The sequence below is a fragment of the Vulpes vulpes genome, chromosome 13 (genome assembly GCF_048418805.1).
Source record: "Vulpes vulpes isolate BD-2025 chromosome 13, VulVul3, whole genome shotgun sequence".
Taxonomy (NCBI): Eukaryota; Metazoa; Chordata; class Mammalia; order Carnivora; family Canidae; genus Vulpes; species Vulpes vulpes.
The window spans coordinates 75783957-75800191 of record NC_132792.1 but is presented as its reverse complement, the minus strand read 5'-3'; the positions used below and the strand labels follow the sequence as shown (position 1 = coordinate 75800191).

Sequence of the window (16235 nt, the reverse complement as noted above, 5' to 3'; positions counted from 1 at the left end):
ACATTCAGATATTTTACAATTGAATTTGTTTAAATAACAAATAGCTGCATATACAGTTATATAATCTATTCATGACTCTTTCATTAGAGTGAAAAACAAATCTATATGACCATTTAAGGGCATGGTAATCTCCAATAATTCCTAAGTGATGACATTTTCAAAACAACTTTCTGAGATAACCTGACCCCTTCTCCTTGCTGTTCGATCCTTGTACTAACCCTCTCTTTGCTTTTCTCACCATCTGGATTTATAATCATGATAAATCATGATAGGGATGCCTGAGAGGCTCAGTGGTTGGGCGCTGGCCTTTGGCTGGGGTAGTGATCCTGGGATCCAGGATCAAGTCCCATATCGGGCTTCCTGTGAGGAGCCTGCTTCTCCCTCTGTCTATGTCTCTGCCTTTTCTCTGTGTCTCTCATGAATAAATAAATAAATCTTTAGAAAAAGATAAATCATGATAAAACAAATAATATTTGGCAAACTGTATTTGTTTCAGCTTTCATATTGTATGCAAGTAATAAAGACTTTTAAAAATCTTCAATTCTAAGTAAGGCACTAGGATAAACAATGGTAAAAGATAAATTTGGGATCTCTGGGTGGCTCAGCAGTTTGGCGCCTGCCTTTGGCCCAGGGCGTGATCCTGGAGTCCCAGGATCAAGTCCCACATCAGGCTTCAGCATGGAGCCTGCTTCTCCCTTTGCCTGTGTCTCTGCCTCTCTCTCTCTCTCTCTCTCTCTCTCTCTCCCTCTATCATGAATAAATAAATAAAATCTTAAAAAAAAAGAAAAATTATAAGGTCATGCAAATTCATGAAATCCCTCAGGAATGTCTTAGAAAAGTCAAGGTGGAAAATAGGCCACAGATCAGCAGTCTCAGGTTCCATGTTGCACAGATGAAGAAATTCGGGCTGGGGAAGGTTGAGCTGAATAACTCTCAAAGACACAGTGAGAATTTAGGCCACTCACGCGGCCTGATGTTTCTTTCCAGAATATTACACGAAATTTTTAAATTGCTAAAATGACCTGAAATGGCCAAAAATATTTCTATGTTAAAAAATGGATTCATAACACAGTAGAAGAGCAAAAGGTAGTAATTACAGCAAGTCATTTAGTCAAGGCACAAATGCTGGGAAATTTGACTTTAACTTTTTAATAATAACTAAAACTCACAACTATCCAAGTCCGGCATTGTTATATTTCATAGGTTCTCATAGAAAATGATATTTTTAATTCAAGACTACCAATCTTACCAAAAAAATAGGAAATACATAAAAGTAAATGATCATTTTACATTTTTTCCTAACAATAAAATGACCTGTTTGCTAGCTCAGTGAAGAAATTTTGATCTAATGGAGAGAAAACCCAGAAGAGCTAAATATCACAAAAGCAGGAGGAATTCAACAGGAATAATAAGCTGACATTTCTGGACCTTCTACTTACAATGGTGGCCATCGTGTCACCTCTGATACTAAAGTCCCATGTGCTTAGATGAAGTGTTCTGGTGGATTTTACAAAACCATGATGCCTCATACAAAAAAGCATTTTTATTTACATCATTGGTAACTATAGCCCTTTCATCTAAGTGCCCCATCCTGTGATTCACACCTTTTGTTGAAACTGTTCCTTTTCCATTTTATCATTTGTTCAGCCAGTCTAGGAAGGAAGTTAATTTGTGGGCAATTGTGTTCTTGGCTTAAATGGACATTAAAGGAACTAAAGAAAATTGATAGGACATCTGTTAAGATGACAGAAAAAGGGTACATCTTAAAATATTTAGTCTATGCACTAGGCAAATAAAAGAAGCCTCTTTTGTAAGTGTATTGAATGATTAATGGACCATTTCAAGACCAATTAAAAATCTCGACATGCAGACCTACAAGTAATCCAACTACACGGTCACAAGGGACAAAAGATAAGCAGATGGCAATTTCAGTGGAAACTGCCTGGTAAAAAGAAATCGTTAGCATATTGTGGTATGAGAAATGAACAGCACCATCAATGTCAGAGTTTGGTTAGACATGAACTGATGCAGATGAAGAAAACAGAAATGCAAACTAAACACAAGAAGCCAAGACACAAAAGTCTAGAACGGCATGAAATAAAGGAACCTGTCAGAGTGTAAATTTGTGATTGGGCCTTATGCTTCTTAATACCAGACATTAAATATAAAATAATGCAAGCAAAAAAGGCCTCAAATACTATTTCTTTGCAAGCATTTCTCAACCCTGACACGAAGAAAGTGTAAAAGTAAGGTTTGGGTCCCTTAAAAGTAATTTCCCCCAGGTGTTACCAAATCTTCAAGAAAAAATTTCATTTCTACACCTTTTTAGAGTATAGAAAATGTTTTTCATGGTATTAACATTTCTAGGGGAAACTCAATTTTTTCTTCAGACCTATGAATGGAAACAGGGAATTATTGATCTATTTCTATTAAAGAGTTGGTGTTAAGCAAAAGCAATTCAGAAAACATTTATTGAATGTTGAAAACCCAGGATGGATAAAGTACTGCGACTTCCAGGAGGCCAATTCCACTGCTTTCCAGAAGTTCACATTCACAGCCCCAAAGTCGCCCCAAATCCATGTTTCTAACCTGTTTTTGTTCTATTTCCAAGGGTATGTTTTTTTTTTTTTGCTAGATAACATACAAATATGTTAAGTAAAATAATATAACTTCTTAAGTAAATTATAATGTTCATGGCTCCAGGAAGCTCTTAAAATCTATCACTGCAAAATATTGTACTCTTGTCAGCTGATGAAAAATGGCTTGGGATGCAACAGGACTTTTGGCATTGCTCCAATAAGACTTACATTGCGTGTTTACTACACCTCTGAGCCCACAAGGAGTGTTGAGTGCTGTGCAAGAACACATGCACATACCTGAACCCACACTCACAACCGCCACAACAGAAAGGGAGGGACAGCCCAGTTAAGAATAACTGCATAGCAGAAAAGCACGAGTTCTTTACAACAGGATTACAGGCCCATGCATGTAAATTAGTTGTGGTGTTCGGAATAATTTTATTACTGCTTTTGTTAGGCAGCCCAGGCCCATAAGAGCCATCAGCATGTCCCCAAGCTATGTCAGTAGACAGCTTGGTAAGTGACTATGAACATAGGGCGCAGCATTTTCACTTTCATATCTGAAGTGTCTCTCCTACGCCTGTAAAGTATATGGAAGCACAAATATCTTTTGACAGTTTGCCGCCAAATGATTTCATCTCTTTGTTACTCATGGTTGATTATAGCATTTGGATAAAGCCTGAAGTGAAAAAAAATCAAGTTTTAATGTGAAGCAGATTAGTTTTGAAATTTCTATTATGTAAAAAAAAAAAAATGGCAAATACAAAAATCTCTTCACTAATTTACATGTCTTTACTATTTTTATGTTGAAAAATAATTTTCTAAGGGTGGCAGCATGAACATTTCAATCATGACCTCCTGCTCCCATACCTTGTACAATTATGTTTGCTGTAGCTTGAACAGTGCCTTGATTATTGTTGGCATGACAGATAAATTGACCGTGATCCTGCAGGGTGACATTTTTCAAGTACAGTCCTCCAGAAGTAGCCAGGTGCCTGGATCCATCCAAGGCCCCACCACTGCCCCGAGTCCAAGTAACATGGGGTTGTGGGTGGCCTGTGGCCATACATTCCAAAGTTGTGCTGGTGCCAATTAAAACTTCTGTGTCCTGGGGCTGGATTATAAAACTAAGCTTGGCTAAACTAAAGAGAAAAACAAACAAAATGCAACCAGTAGCAGTTAAGAAAGTTTATTATTATTTTTTTTTACATTGTGGTTTTTAAGTATTTGTTAATTTCAAAATGCCTTTATACTAAAATGTGATGCACGTACATTAAATTCTCAAATAATAAAATCTAAAACATCGGGATCTTAAATTTAGATTTGACAATAAACATGTAATTTTTTTTAACAGACTGCTTCCCTTGAAGCCACGATATATCACAGACACTGCTAGTCCCCACCTATTTTTTTTTTTTAAATTTTGGGAGCTAACTGTTCAAATGTTCCCATTGAAAAATATCCCCTTCTCAGGTTCCCTTGCAGTTGAGTGTATCATGGGACACCATTCTGCCAATGGCATGAAGGCACCTGTCACTGGAAAAGAACAGTCCCACTAGTCATTGTTCTTCTTCCTGTTTGCTACTTGGCTTTTGGGCATGAGTTTGGGTTACAAGAGCTGACTTGGGACCACGAGGTGAAAATTATGAAGGGGAGAAAAAGGTCTAAAAGAGAAGGACTGAGGAATAGAAAGATATCATTAGATATTAGAGCTTTGGGCTAAGGTGGGTGCTCTGTCCAGATTACTGAACTGCTTGTGGCATATGAACAAATTGTGCCTGAGCATACACAGGCACATACACACACACACACACACACACACACACAGGTTTTAAGCCATTTATCATCAAATTTTCTGTCATTTTCAGGCAAATATAATACAAACTGACCCATTAAGTATCCTTGTAAATACAAAATTTAGACTTCCATATTAGGTGTTCCAATCATTGATTCATATAAGTATCATCTTTCTTGGAAATCTCCAACAGAAATTAAAGACTTTCTAGGGTGTTAAAAATGTCTAATTATTGAGTTTAATTTGGGGGGCTCCTTAATTTCTAAGATGAATATACCATTAAGAGTAGAAACAAATTTATTTAATCTGATTCAACAATCAAGATTTATATTTTTAGTTGTATTTCTTTATTCATGAGAGACACACAGAGAGAGGCAGAGACATAGGCAGAGGGATAAGGAGGTTCTCTGTGGGGAACTCGATATGGGACTCGATCCCAGGACCCCAGAATCACAACCTGAGCCAAAGGCAGATGCTCAACCAATGAGCCACCCAGGTGCCCAACAATCAAGATTTAACTTAATTTTAACAATACTGAATGCCTCAAGCTTGATAAAATGTTAAATGCTAAAAAGATATAAAGATGCACAAGATACTCCTTTCCTCCTAAGCTTATGTTTTAGCTATGAGGACAGAAGACATACCACATAGTCTGAAGAACTACAATATACCTTGGAAATCATTATATTACAGGAAGGTGTAAAGTGCTAGAAAAAAATGGAAAGAACTATTATAATAATTGAGGTACAAAAGGCAGTGGAAGTTAATCAATGGCAGTGGAAATGAAAAGGAACATAATCTGAAATATCTTGGAACCAAGTATCTAGACACTTGATGAAGACAAGATCACAGTGAAAGGCTGAATCTGAAATTTTAGGAAGATATTAATAATATTAATAATATCAGTAGTGATGGCAAACACAAGATGAAGTGCAGGTGAATGTGCTTGACAGACATAAAAAAAATTACACATGAAAACGAGGAAGAAGGCAGTAGTGAGATCAATCCAAATCTCAGAGAAGCCTCTGGAAAGTTAAAGCAGTAAAATCTATGAAATATACATTAATTATTCAAGTTAAATATTTGGGAATTGCTTTAAAACTCAAGGAGCGCTCAACAGAAGAGGAAGCAATGTGATTAGGGCAGGCCTACTGGATGAAGACCAGGTGGGGAGGGTGTGAGGAAGGCACAGTTGAAGCAGACTGAAGACCTTGGAAAAGGAGGAGAGGACCTTAGGAAAGGATCAGGAGAAAGTGATGCCCCCAAGTCAATGTAGGCGTATTCCTGCATGCAGTGTCCAGCTTGACCCAGGGGGCAAAGTGAATAATGCTGTAAAAGGAGCTAGTGGGTTTGCCAATCAGAAGTTGCTGAAGAACTCTGTAAGGAATTCCCATATTCAGTCAAGTGCATTATTTCTGCTGGAGTAACTTTTAGTTCAGGGCTGTCTTCTCTGTTCCCTCTGTCACTGCCCTATCCAATGTCACTACTCTCCTCTGCATTATCACTACAGGCCGTTGACCTCCTCACCTTACTCTGTCCTCCTGCTTGTCCTCTAAACTGCTGCCTGAGAGATCTTTGTAAAAGAAAAAATCTCATTTTGATCACACTTAGAGTACAGTCATGAATGATTCAACTTAGAGCTCACCAAATCTCATGTAATTCCCAATGGCCCTTCATCTGCATCCTCCAGGCAGCCAGAACTTCTGTCTTGAGTGTGCCCTGCTCTGTCTACCTTTACTGCCTTTCCACTATGATAAGGTTCCAATCCTATTTATCTGGCTTTTTTGTACTTCTTGCTTTCAGCTTAGATGTCACTGGTCATGGAAAATCCTTTCTTGAATGAACACAGATCTCCAAGTCTGATCTAAGTGCTCCTCCTCTGTCAAAGGTACGTTGGAGCTGGCTCTAGAGAGTCAGTTATCAGATTTTTGGAATTTTTCAAGCTGGTTGTTAAGCATAGCCATTGCTAAAAATTAAATTACATGAACTTACAATTAAATAAATCTCATTAATATCAAAGATAAATTCTGACATTTACCACTTCTAATTAGTTTGTATTTTACTATTATCCAGGGTCTTGAGATCATTAGCATCTATTGTATCTCCCTGGTGGAAATTCTATGCAATGGTGTGCTACAACACAACTTTTCCTAACTCCAAATTCAGTGATGGCATGTCAGTCGTTAACAAATACTGTGGATTAGGGTTTTGCCTTCATGCCCCAGAGACGGTTTTTAAACATTTACCAGCAGGGCTCCTGGGTGGCTCCTGGGTGGCATCCAACTCTTGATTTTGGCTCAGTTATGATCAAACCCCATGGTGACTTGATCTATACTTGGGGGGGGGGGAGTTTACTTGAGAATTCTCTCACTCCCTCTTCCTCTGTCCATTCCACCCACGTCCTGTGCACACACACACATACTCTCTCTAATAAATATTTCTTAAAAAATAAAAATAAATATTTACCAGCACACAATTATCCTTTATGCTTCTATCCCCTTTCCTTACCCATCATAAAATTTATCATTTTATTGAATTATGGCTATCACCTAATAGATTATAGACCTGGTAAGGTGAGACATATTTCTCTATTTCTCACTATTTCCATCACCTTCCTGAAAATGATATTACTAAAAGTTTGTCACAGCTACTGTGTCTGGTTTATATAAACCACTGAAATTATGCTAAATAAAGCAAAGCTCCTGGAAGGTTAAAGGAGCACAAGTTATTAACTATATAATCTTCAACAGTTAGCTCAGTGGGCATTCAATAAATATTTGTGAGTGAATTGATTATGAATGAATAATTCAATGATTTGCTAAAAAGGATGATAGTCCTGCCTACGTATCACTGATTCCATTTGAGGATGGAATCCATTTGCGGATGCTGGATGATGTTCTGAAGAAGCTGGATGGGCAATCAAAAGGAGGATAGCAGTCTTGGGACAGCACCTATTGTGATTAGAAAAGAATAGAACTAAGGCAGGAAATTAAACTAAAATTCAAGAGAAGAAAACCTCAAGTTTCTGTAAAAGATTAGGAAGTGATAGACAACAGCAATTGTTTTACTTTTAAGCATTCCAAAGAAGCAATATAAAGTCATTTTCTAGTGCAAATAACTGATGGAGAACTAATGCATTTACATTAAGTTCAATCAGTAAAATTAAAAAAAAAAAAAGTTGTACCTGGAGGACTGGAGTATCTAAGCATAGCATTCTGTGTCTTAACTTCCCCAGCTGAGTTTCTGGCCATACACTGATATTCACCTTGGTCTGACTCTCGAGTGTTTCGAATCATGAGTGTCCCATCATCAAACAAATTAAGTCGATGATCTTTCAAATCCAATGAGTGGCTGGAAACACACATTTTACATACACATTATTTAATCCCAGTCCTATTTAAAACACTTAGCAAGACTGAAAATATAGGACCTTAAAAATATCTTCCATGTATATTGACTTGATTTTTCAAATTGTCTTCATAATTCAGATCATTTTAATTTATATATTTTTAAAGATTTTATTTATTTGTTCATAGAGAGAGGCAGAGACATAGATAGAGGGAGAAGCAGGCTCCCTGCTGGGAGTCCAATATGGGACTCGATCCCAGCACCCCAGGATTACGCTGTAAGCCAAAGGGAGACACTCAACCACTGAGCCACCCAGGTGTCCCCAGATAATTTTAATTTAAATCTTAGTTGTCCCTTCCTATTTCTGAGGTTGTAGCCTACACACAGGTTTCAAGTCAAGACATGATAGAAAGGAAAGAGGTTTAAATGTCCTGCTTTCCAGGACAGCGTGAATGTAGACACTGAAGCCATTGTCTCCAGTGTAACAGACACTTCAGCACATTGTTTTATCTCTGAATTCCTATTAAAAAAAAAAGAGAGAGGGGATCCCTGGGTGGCGCAGCGGTTTGGCGCCTGCCTTTGGCCCAGGGTGCGATCCTGGAGACCCGGGATCGAGTCCCACGTCGGGCTCCCGGTGCATGGAGCCTGCTTCTCCCTCTGCCTGTGTCTCTGCCTCTCTATCTCTCTGTGACTATCATAAATAAATAAAAATAAAAAAAAATAAAAATAAAAAAAAAAAAAAAGAGAGAGAGAAATCATCAAATGGTGATATGTGAGTTTTGTATCTCTTCTCTGTAAGTCATTCATTATGCATTTATATTTTGTTAAAGAGTAGGAAAATATTTCGGGTCAAGGCAACATAACTCAAAGCCTAAGGATAATTACACAACGTGGCATTAAGTAAGCAAAAACCATTTACCCAGTTGCTGGATATTAGGCTCTTTTACCTTAACTGGACCATTTTGGAAATACTAGGAAAATGCTATTATCAATTTAAATGGAAAAGCACAGTAGTGAAGACTATCATCCAGAAGATTCAGATACTGGTGATTTTTGGGGGTTATCTTTAGCAATAAATGCAAAGCTATTGACACATAAACATATGTCCGAAGTTTCTACAGAATGTTTTTGTCTCACCAGGGTACTTTTTCCCCTTTAAAAATACTGAATAATCATGTGTGAGAAGGAATATAGATGTATGCTTACTACTATGAATGTATTTAAAATAAAAAAAAAATCCCCCAACACATATTCATCACTTAATAAGCATTTATGAAACACTAACTATATGTCACCCACCAATAAACCCTTTATAGAGGAAAAAGTCCATTGAGAGGATTTCATTTCTCTCTTTTTTAATTTGTTTGTTTTACAAAGCTAATGGCTTCCAAGTAAACATCTGTCTACTAATTTAAAAATGTGTCAACACTGAAGAATAATAACTCCTCTTATTTTCATATATGTAAAAACTAAAGCATGTTAAAGAGATGGAGAAACCATCCTTATTCAGCAATTTTCATCACAAAGGATAAAGAAGCACACAAGGGCTATATTCCACATTCTAAAAGAATGTTTCATTCTTTCAGAGTGGAGTGATCTGTTCTTTTTCACCCACTAAAAATGTCAATTTTAAGAACAACCAGTTACTCAATGAGAACTTCAAGTTACTATTTTTGAAGAGATTAGCTTCAGGAAAAACAATATTGTTTTTCAATGGCCAGCAATGCAAGGCATAAGAAACTAGATGCTGGATATACCCATGAGTATAAACTGCAACAACTACTCAATGTCAGTAACACACAATGAACATCAGAAAACATTTTTTAAAAAACTGTACAAATTCAAAAGTCTTATTTAGTATTAAACTAATTATTTTAAACACAATTCTAAAATCATCTAACCTTGAACCCAATTAAACCTACTTTCAAAGGAATATGCCAGCGATAATGGAATTTCACCTTTTCCAAAGATGATTTAGTTTCCTTAAAATTTGTTCTAGCAACTTCTGAGCTGGTAATAGTGTCATAGAGATTTGAATAGTGATTTGAATAGTGTCATGCTCAGAAAGCATAGAAGCTCTGCACCTCTTCCCACATACCTTGCCCTATGCATCTCTTCCATCTGGCTGTCCCTGAGTTATGTCCTTTTATAATAAACTACAATTTAACCCTTCCCAATTCCTTGGAATGATATGATAGACACATTCCCTTCCTTCATGGAGGTAGAGTCTCGTCAAAGGACAGACTAGTAACAACATCTCAGCCTCCATGTGATGCCGAATTCTTGCAAAAGAAAAGGGAGGGAGAAGAGAGAGGAAGAGGAGATAAATAGTTGTGTACATATATTACACAGAGAAATAAAGCAAACATGGCAAAAAATTTGTTCTAAAATATCAAAGGTTGGGACGCCTGGGTTGGCTCAGCAGTTGAACGTCTGCCTTCAGCTCAGGGCATGATCCCGGAGTTCCAGATCGAGTCCCACTTTGGGCTCCCTGCATGGAGCCTGCTTCTCCCTCTGCCTGTGTCTCTGCCTCTCTCTCTCTCTCTCTCTGTCTTTCACGAATAAATACAATTTTTAAAAAGTAAATAAATAAAATAAAATATAAAAAGTTACCAAATGTGTACATGAGATCTATCTTCTGGTTAGACAGTGCAATGGAATTCACCAATTTTCACTCTAAATGATTTAAACCTAACAGCTGCAAAACACACCATAAATTTAAAATACACCATTTCTTTTCCTAGTTATTTCCTTCTTTGTTCCTATCTTCTTCACTATGCTGATAAAAGTTGTCTGCTCATGAATCATGATGTTCCTTCAAAAATTCAAAGAAGTCTTCATGATTCAATATACGTATTGCATTGTCAATTTGATGCAAACCAATAGTAATCATATGTAAAAACACAAAGGTTTTCTTAAGTTGAATTTACCTGTTTTTCTTTCCTTGGAAATATGCCAATAAACACATTTGATTATTAAAGGCAATTCTTTGCAGCAAACACTTCTTAAGGGTTTTCTAAGAACTAGGCCTTATGGCTAGATACCAGAAATATAAAGATGAATAAGTTATCATCTCTGCCCACATTTTTAAAATATCTTCCACATAAGAAAGCATATAGTGAGGGATGCCTGAGTGGCTCAGTGGTTGAGTGCCTGCCTTTGCCTCAGGACATGATACCAGGGTCCTGGGATCAAGTCCTGCATCATGCTCCCCACAGGGAGCCTGCTTCTCCCTCTGTCTATGTCTCTGCCTGTCTCTGTGTGTCTCTCATAAATGACTAAAATCTTAAAAAGAGAGAGAGAGAGAAGGCATATAGTGAAAAACTATAGGTTAGGATATAATCGCAAAACTTGCTTATAATCTACTGTAAATATTTTACTAATATTTGCCACAGTTTCCATTTTTTTTTAATGGCCAAAATTCCCACAGTCTAGAACCTCAACATTAAGAAAGGCATGAATGGTTTATAGTCATGTGATTATCTTGCTCGATATCCAGTGGCACTCAAAGATTATAAATTAAAAGCCGAAGTCATTAGCCTTCCAGTCGTTTTGCAATCTTTTCCTATTACACTCATACGTAAAATCCTTATTCTAACAAATATGATCTATTCTTTTTCCCGAATCCAATCATAATTGATTTCCGTCCTGTACTTTTCTCATTCTTTTTCCAGCTGGTATGCTTCTCCTCCTTTTTGAATCCAATCAATCATTTATTAAAAAATTATTTTGATTGTTATTTCTAGGTACTGGTATTCACTTTACTTTCCTTCTGATAAGCCTAAAGAATCTGCAAACATTGACAAATGGTTGATATCTAATTTTATTAAATTATGGTCAAAAAAAGGGGTCTTTATGAAGTTGGTTCTTTGCTATGAGTTGAGATTTTTCTTTCTTTATATGTCATCAATTTTGATAAATATTCCATAGTTACTTGAAACCATAGCAGAGTGTAGCTTTTCACGTAGCAGACATATATATTACATATAAAATCAGTCTTCCTATGTTGTTCCTATTAATTTTTGTTCTTATTCTAAGAAAAGAGTACTAAAATTTCTCCCCATAATTGACTTTATGCCAATTAATCCTGGTAATCCTCTTAATTTTGTTTTATTTTTTTGGGTAGCTATTTTGTTAGGTATACAAAGGTTTATGAACTCATATCCAGGTGAATTGTTGTTTTATCTATGATCTAATGACATGCAATTATACTTTTCTCAAATTTATTTTGGTTGATATTAATCTTGATATAGACCTTTATTTTGATTAGTCCAACTTTGCTATTATCTGTTTACCATCTAGCTTTTACCTCCCAGTATCATAATGTTTTAGATAAATGTAAGTAGCACATAGCTGAAATTTTTAATCCAATCATAAGGTCTTTAAAAAGGCTATTTAAGTCTGTACATTTATTATTTTTATTAATGTATTTAAGCTTATTTCTTATGAGAAATGTTCATTTTCTCTGACCTTTGCCTTTCCTTTACCTTAATTCTACCTCTCCTTTCCTTTTGTTGGTTGGTCTAGTTTTCTTTAATCCCTCTTTCTCTTCTCTTAGTATGAAAGTTGTATTCTCTTCCTGTTTCTTAGTATTTTACCATAATTTTTAACAAGTCTTGTTGACTTCTCAAAATCTCAAAAAAGTCATTATCGTTCTACACTTCAAAGCTGAGACATGGAAAATGATTTAATTATGTCCTCTCTCCATACAATATTTTTGTTAGTATCACCTAACTTCTCTCTTACTTCTTCTCTTACTTCTCTCTTACAGTTGGTCAATACTTTAATAATCTGTTTATTCTTATTTATCAACATATTTAAAAATACTTTGTTTTCACTTTTGTTTCTTGCATATCATATCTTCCTTATTTGTATTACTTTTGGCAAATATTCCTAAGTAAGGCTCAACTCTTTGAAAATGTCTTTAATATGCTTGTCAGATAATTTAGCTGACTAAGACTGAAGGAAACTAGATATTTTTTTCCCTTTAATAAGCTAAATATATGCCATTACCTTCTAGTGTGTAAAGTTAATTGTCCTTGTAAATTCTATGCATTTGAGGGTAATCTGAAAATTATCTTGGAATGAAAGATTTTATCTCTTCCAATTTTCTGATCATAATGCACCAAGTATAGATTTCTTTTTTTTTTTTTTTTTAATTTTTATTTATTTATGATAGTCACACACAGAGAGAGAGAGGCAGAGACATAGGCAGAGGGAGAAGCAGGCTCCATGCACCGGGAGCCCGACGTGGGATTCGATCCCAGGTCTCCAGGATCGCGCCCTGGGCCAAAGGCAAGCGCTAAACCGCTGCGCCACCTAGGGATCCCCTAGATTTCTTTTTTAAGCTCTGGTTGGAAATCAGTACAATTCTTAATCTGAAATTTCATGATTTTTTTTTTAATTTTTGGAAGAGTTCTCATAATTACTTCTCTCTCTCTCTCTCTCTCTCTCTCTCTCTTTTTCCTTATTACTTCTCTAAACATTCTCTCCAGCTCACTATTTTTAACTTTTCTTCCTGGAATTCCCAGTGGATATGTCCTGGACCTGTGGATTATCATTTCCATGCTTCTTAATCATCCTGACAGCTAATTTATTTCAATGAACATACCTTCTAATTCTCTAATTCTACCATTGCTTGTGTCTAATCAGTTCTTAACCCACTGCTCTATGGACTCTAAAGTCAGGATAGAGGTTATTTCCAGGGGAGGAAATCAGGATAGTGTTAAGGAAAGAACACCTAGCTAGCTTTTAATGAATTGGTAGTATTATTTTCTTAGCCTAGTTTAGTTAAATAGATGTGTGTTTCAAATTATGTGCTGTACCATACGTTTCATGTACTTTCAGTACATATATGATCTTTTTATTAAAAAATACTTGATAATCAGTAAGCTAAGATTTGTTAATATTAAGCATTTCTTTGCATAAATTCTTCCCTTTCATCTCTATTTTTTTCTATATGAAAATGTTAATACTATAACAGAAATTTCTACCTATAATTCACCTTTCCTTCATTTTATTCCTTCTTTTTCAATTTATTTGTTTCCTTTAAATGAATCTTAACTTCTTTACTCACCATATTTAAAACCCTTATGTCATACATTCCATCAGGCAATATGATTTTTTATTTATCCCTTTCTGAATACTAGTCAGTACCTTTATCACCCTGAACACATAATGTCTAAATTCAAACTGTTAGGAAGGCAGAGCAAGCAGTTTGAAGACATTACAAGCAGTAATTTCTATTTCTCAAGTACCCTTGAACAATCTCCAGATGGAAATAAATTGAAGTCTTCTATCAATTGAAGTCTTTCTCCTGGGCCAGATTCCAGATTTAATAGTATTCATAATTGCCTTCTTTCCAAGCTATTTTTAACCTGTACTTATTATTTTTTTACTAGAATTAAAAACACATTTTACAGACATGTCTGGGTTTCTTACTATAATTACAAATATAAATTATATACAAAAAGACACAAACTATATCAGAATATTTTATCAAGAAAAGCATAAACATTTAATTATACACATGACAGAAAACAATCAGTGATATTTTGTTCAAGCATGGAAGAGACACATGCAAACCATACGAGGTACCAATAATGTAATTAATGATAATATAATTGTCCAAGTGCTATAATTGAATTGTGTTAAGTATATAATTCATTCTATGTATCTATTTCATATTACTTTCCAACTCCTTTTTTTTTTACTTTGACTTTACCTTTTTATGTTTCTTATTACTATTCAACTTTATGTTCACAGGCTTTTAGACTCATAGATACCATGTTTTATCAAATATTGCAATAAGAATAAAATAAATGACTAGTATTTTAAATAATCTTGCATATCTTTTATTGTCAATTCACTTACATAATGTTATACTGATTTACTATATAAATTTGAACATCAAATGTAAAAACCAGTTTGAAACTAAAATAATTAAGATGAGGTTATATCTAATTATGTTCAGATTTTAAAACATACTATTTTGTTATTATCTAAATATCTCCTTCTAGAAATAATACAAGATTCCTTTATTCAATTTCACAATCATTGATATCTGGAAATATACAATTTTAAGAAGTCTTCCAGATACTTTGGACAAGTCAAAAGATGAAATTTAAAAGACATTTTTATGAAATGTCCAGAAATACTGGCAATTTTGGAAATTTCATCTCTAAATAAACTAGTTGAAGAAAGATAAATGGATTAATGAAATTGGAAGAGAATCCAACACATGCTCATGCTCAGTATTTACTTGTTATATATCCAAATAATCTCTGGTTTGGGATTTCCTTCAGCCCCGCAGGTAAAGTAGATAGTATTCCCTGATGTTACCTCCACATCCTGGGGCTCAGAAGTAATTCGAGGACTCTCTGTAATAGAAGAATTATTGGTATGCTTTTAAAGATCCAAAATTTATGGTATTCTAGGATACTATTGGCAAAGGACTACAGATAATTTTAATTTCCTTCTACATTAAAGTTTTACAGATTCTACTGCATTTTCCCAGTAATATACCAGTTTAGATGTTAGACATATACTTAACAAAAGTTTAGAAGTTTGAAAGATTGGGCAGCCCCGGTGCCTTAGCGGTTTAGCACCACCTTCAGCCCAGGCCTGATCCTGGAGACCCAAGATCGAGTCCCACGTTGGGCTTCCTGCATGGAGCCGCTTCTCCTTCTGCCCCCTCCTCTCTCTCTCTCTCTCTCTCTCTTTCTTTCTCTCTCTCTCTCTCTCTCTAGGTGTCTCTAATAAATAAATAAAATCTTAAAAAAAAAAAAAAAGAAGTTTGAAAGATTCACTGCATAAAGAAATCTCCAATGAAGTAAGTTAAACACATTTCCCTGTGCTTTTATTTCTAGTAGTTCAATACAACCATATTTATGGAAGGAGTTTGATATTATGGGTCAATATTTCAAGCCAAGTACTTTAGCTGAGCTTGCAATTTTGCAGGCACTCTTCTAGACAGTTAGCCATCTAACTACCTACTTTATGCAATTTATAAGAATTTGTATGTCTAGGCCTCAAACCTGGTTAAGCAAATTATGTATTAATATAAGTGAATGTTTCCATTCTCAAATAATAATTAGTGGTAAAACACAGAAACATTTAAATTATTTTAATATGGGAGTGGATGATTTATTTTTAATCAGATAATATTGAATTTATAGAGAACAATGTAAAAAGGGGAATTTTGCCTGTCTATAGCAAACTTAATATAATTTTTAAATATCTTTCTAAATGATAAAAACTCTTCTTTTTATAAATGTATCATGTGAGACTTCCAATCATTAACAAGTTTAACATGTCTGGGGAATGTTACATGGATCTCTATCAATATTAACCACCTCATTGAAAGTCCATATGAACAACATCTTGGCCTTACTCTTTTTTTCAAAAAATGGTTTGATTCATTTATATATTTTTTAAAAAATAATGCAGCATTACAGTGTGTCCAGCACAGTGCTGAGACAGTGATGAAACAGTGATCAAAACAAAGTCTCTAT

General features: G+C 35.2%; 1 protein-coding gene across 1 annotated transcript in view; it reads right to left on the bottom strand.

Moving 5' to 3' along the window:
- PXDNL (peroxidasin like) overlaps positions 1–16235 on the bottom strand; it is a gene marked incomplete at its 5' end in the record, with an annotated part of 490956 nt that overhangs the window by 111508 nt on the left and 363213 nt on the right. The window contains 3 exon segments of the mRNA XM_072733704.1: positions 3450–3716; positions 7559–7725; positions 14984–15101. Coding sequence (XP_072589805.1) covers positions 3450–3716; positions 7559–7725; positions 14984–15101 — 552 coding nt within the window.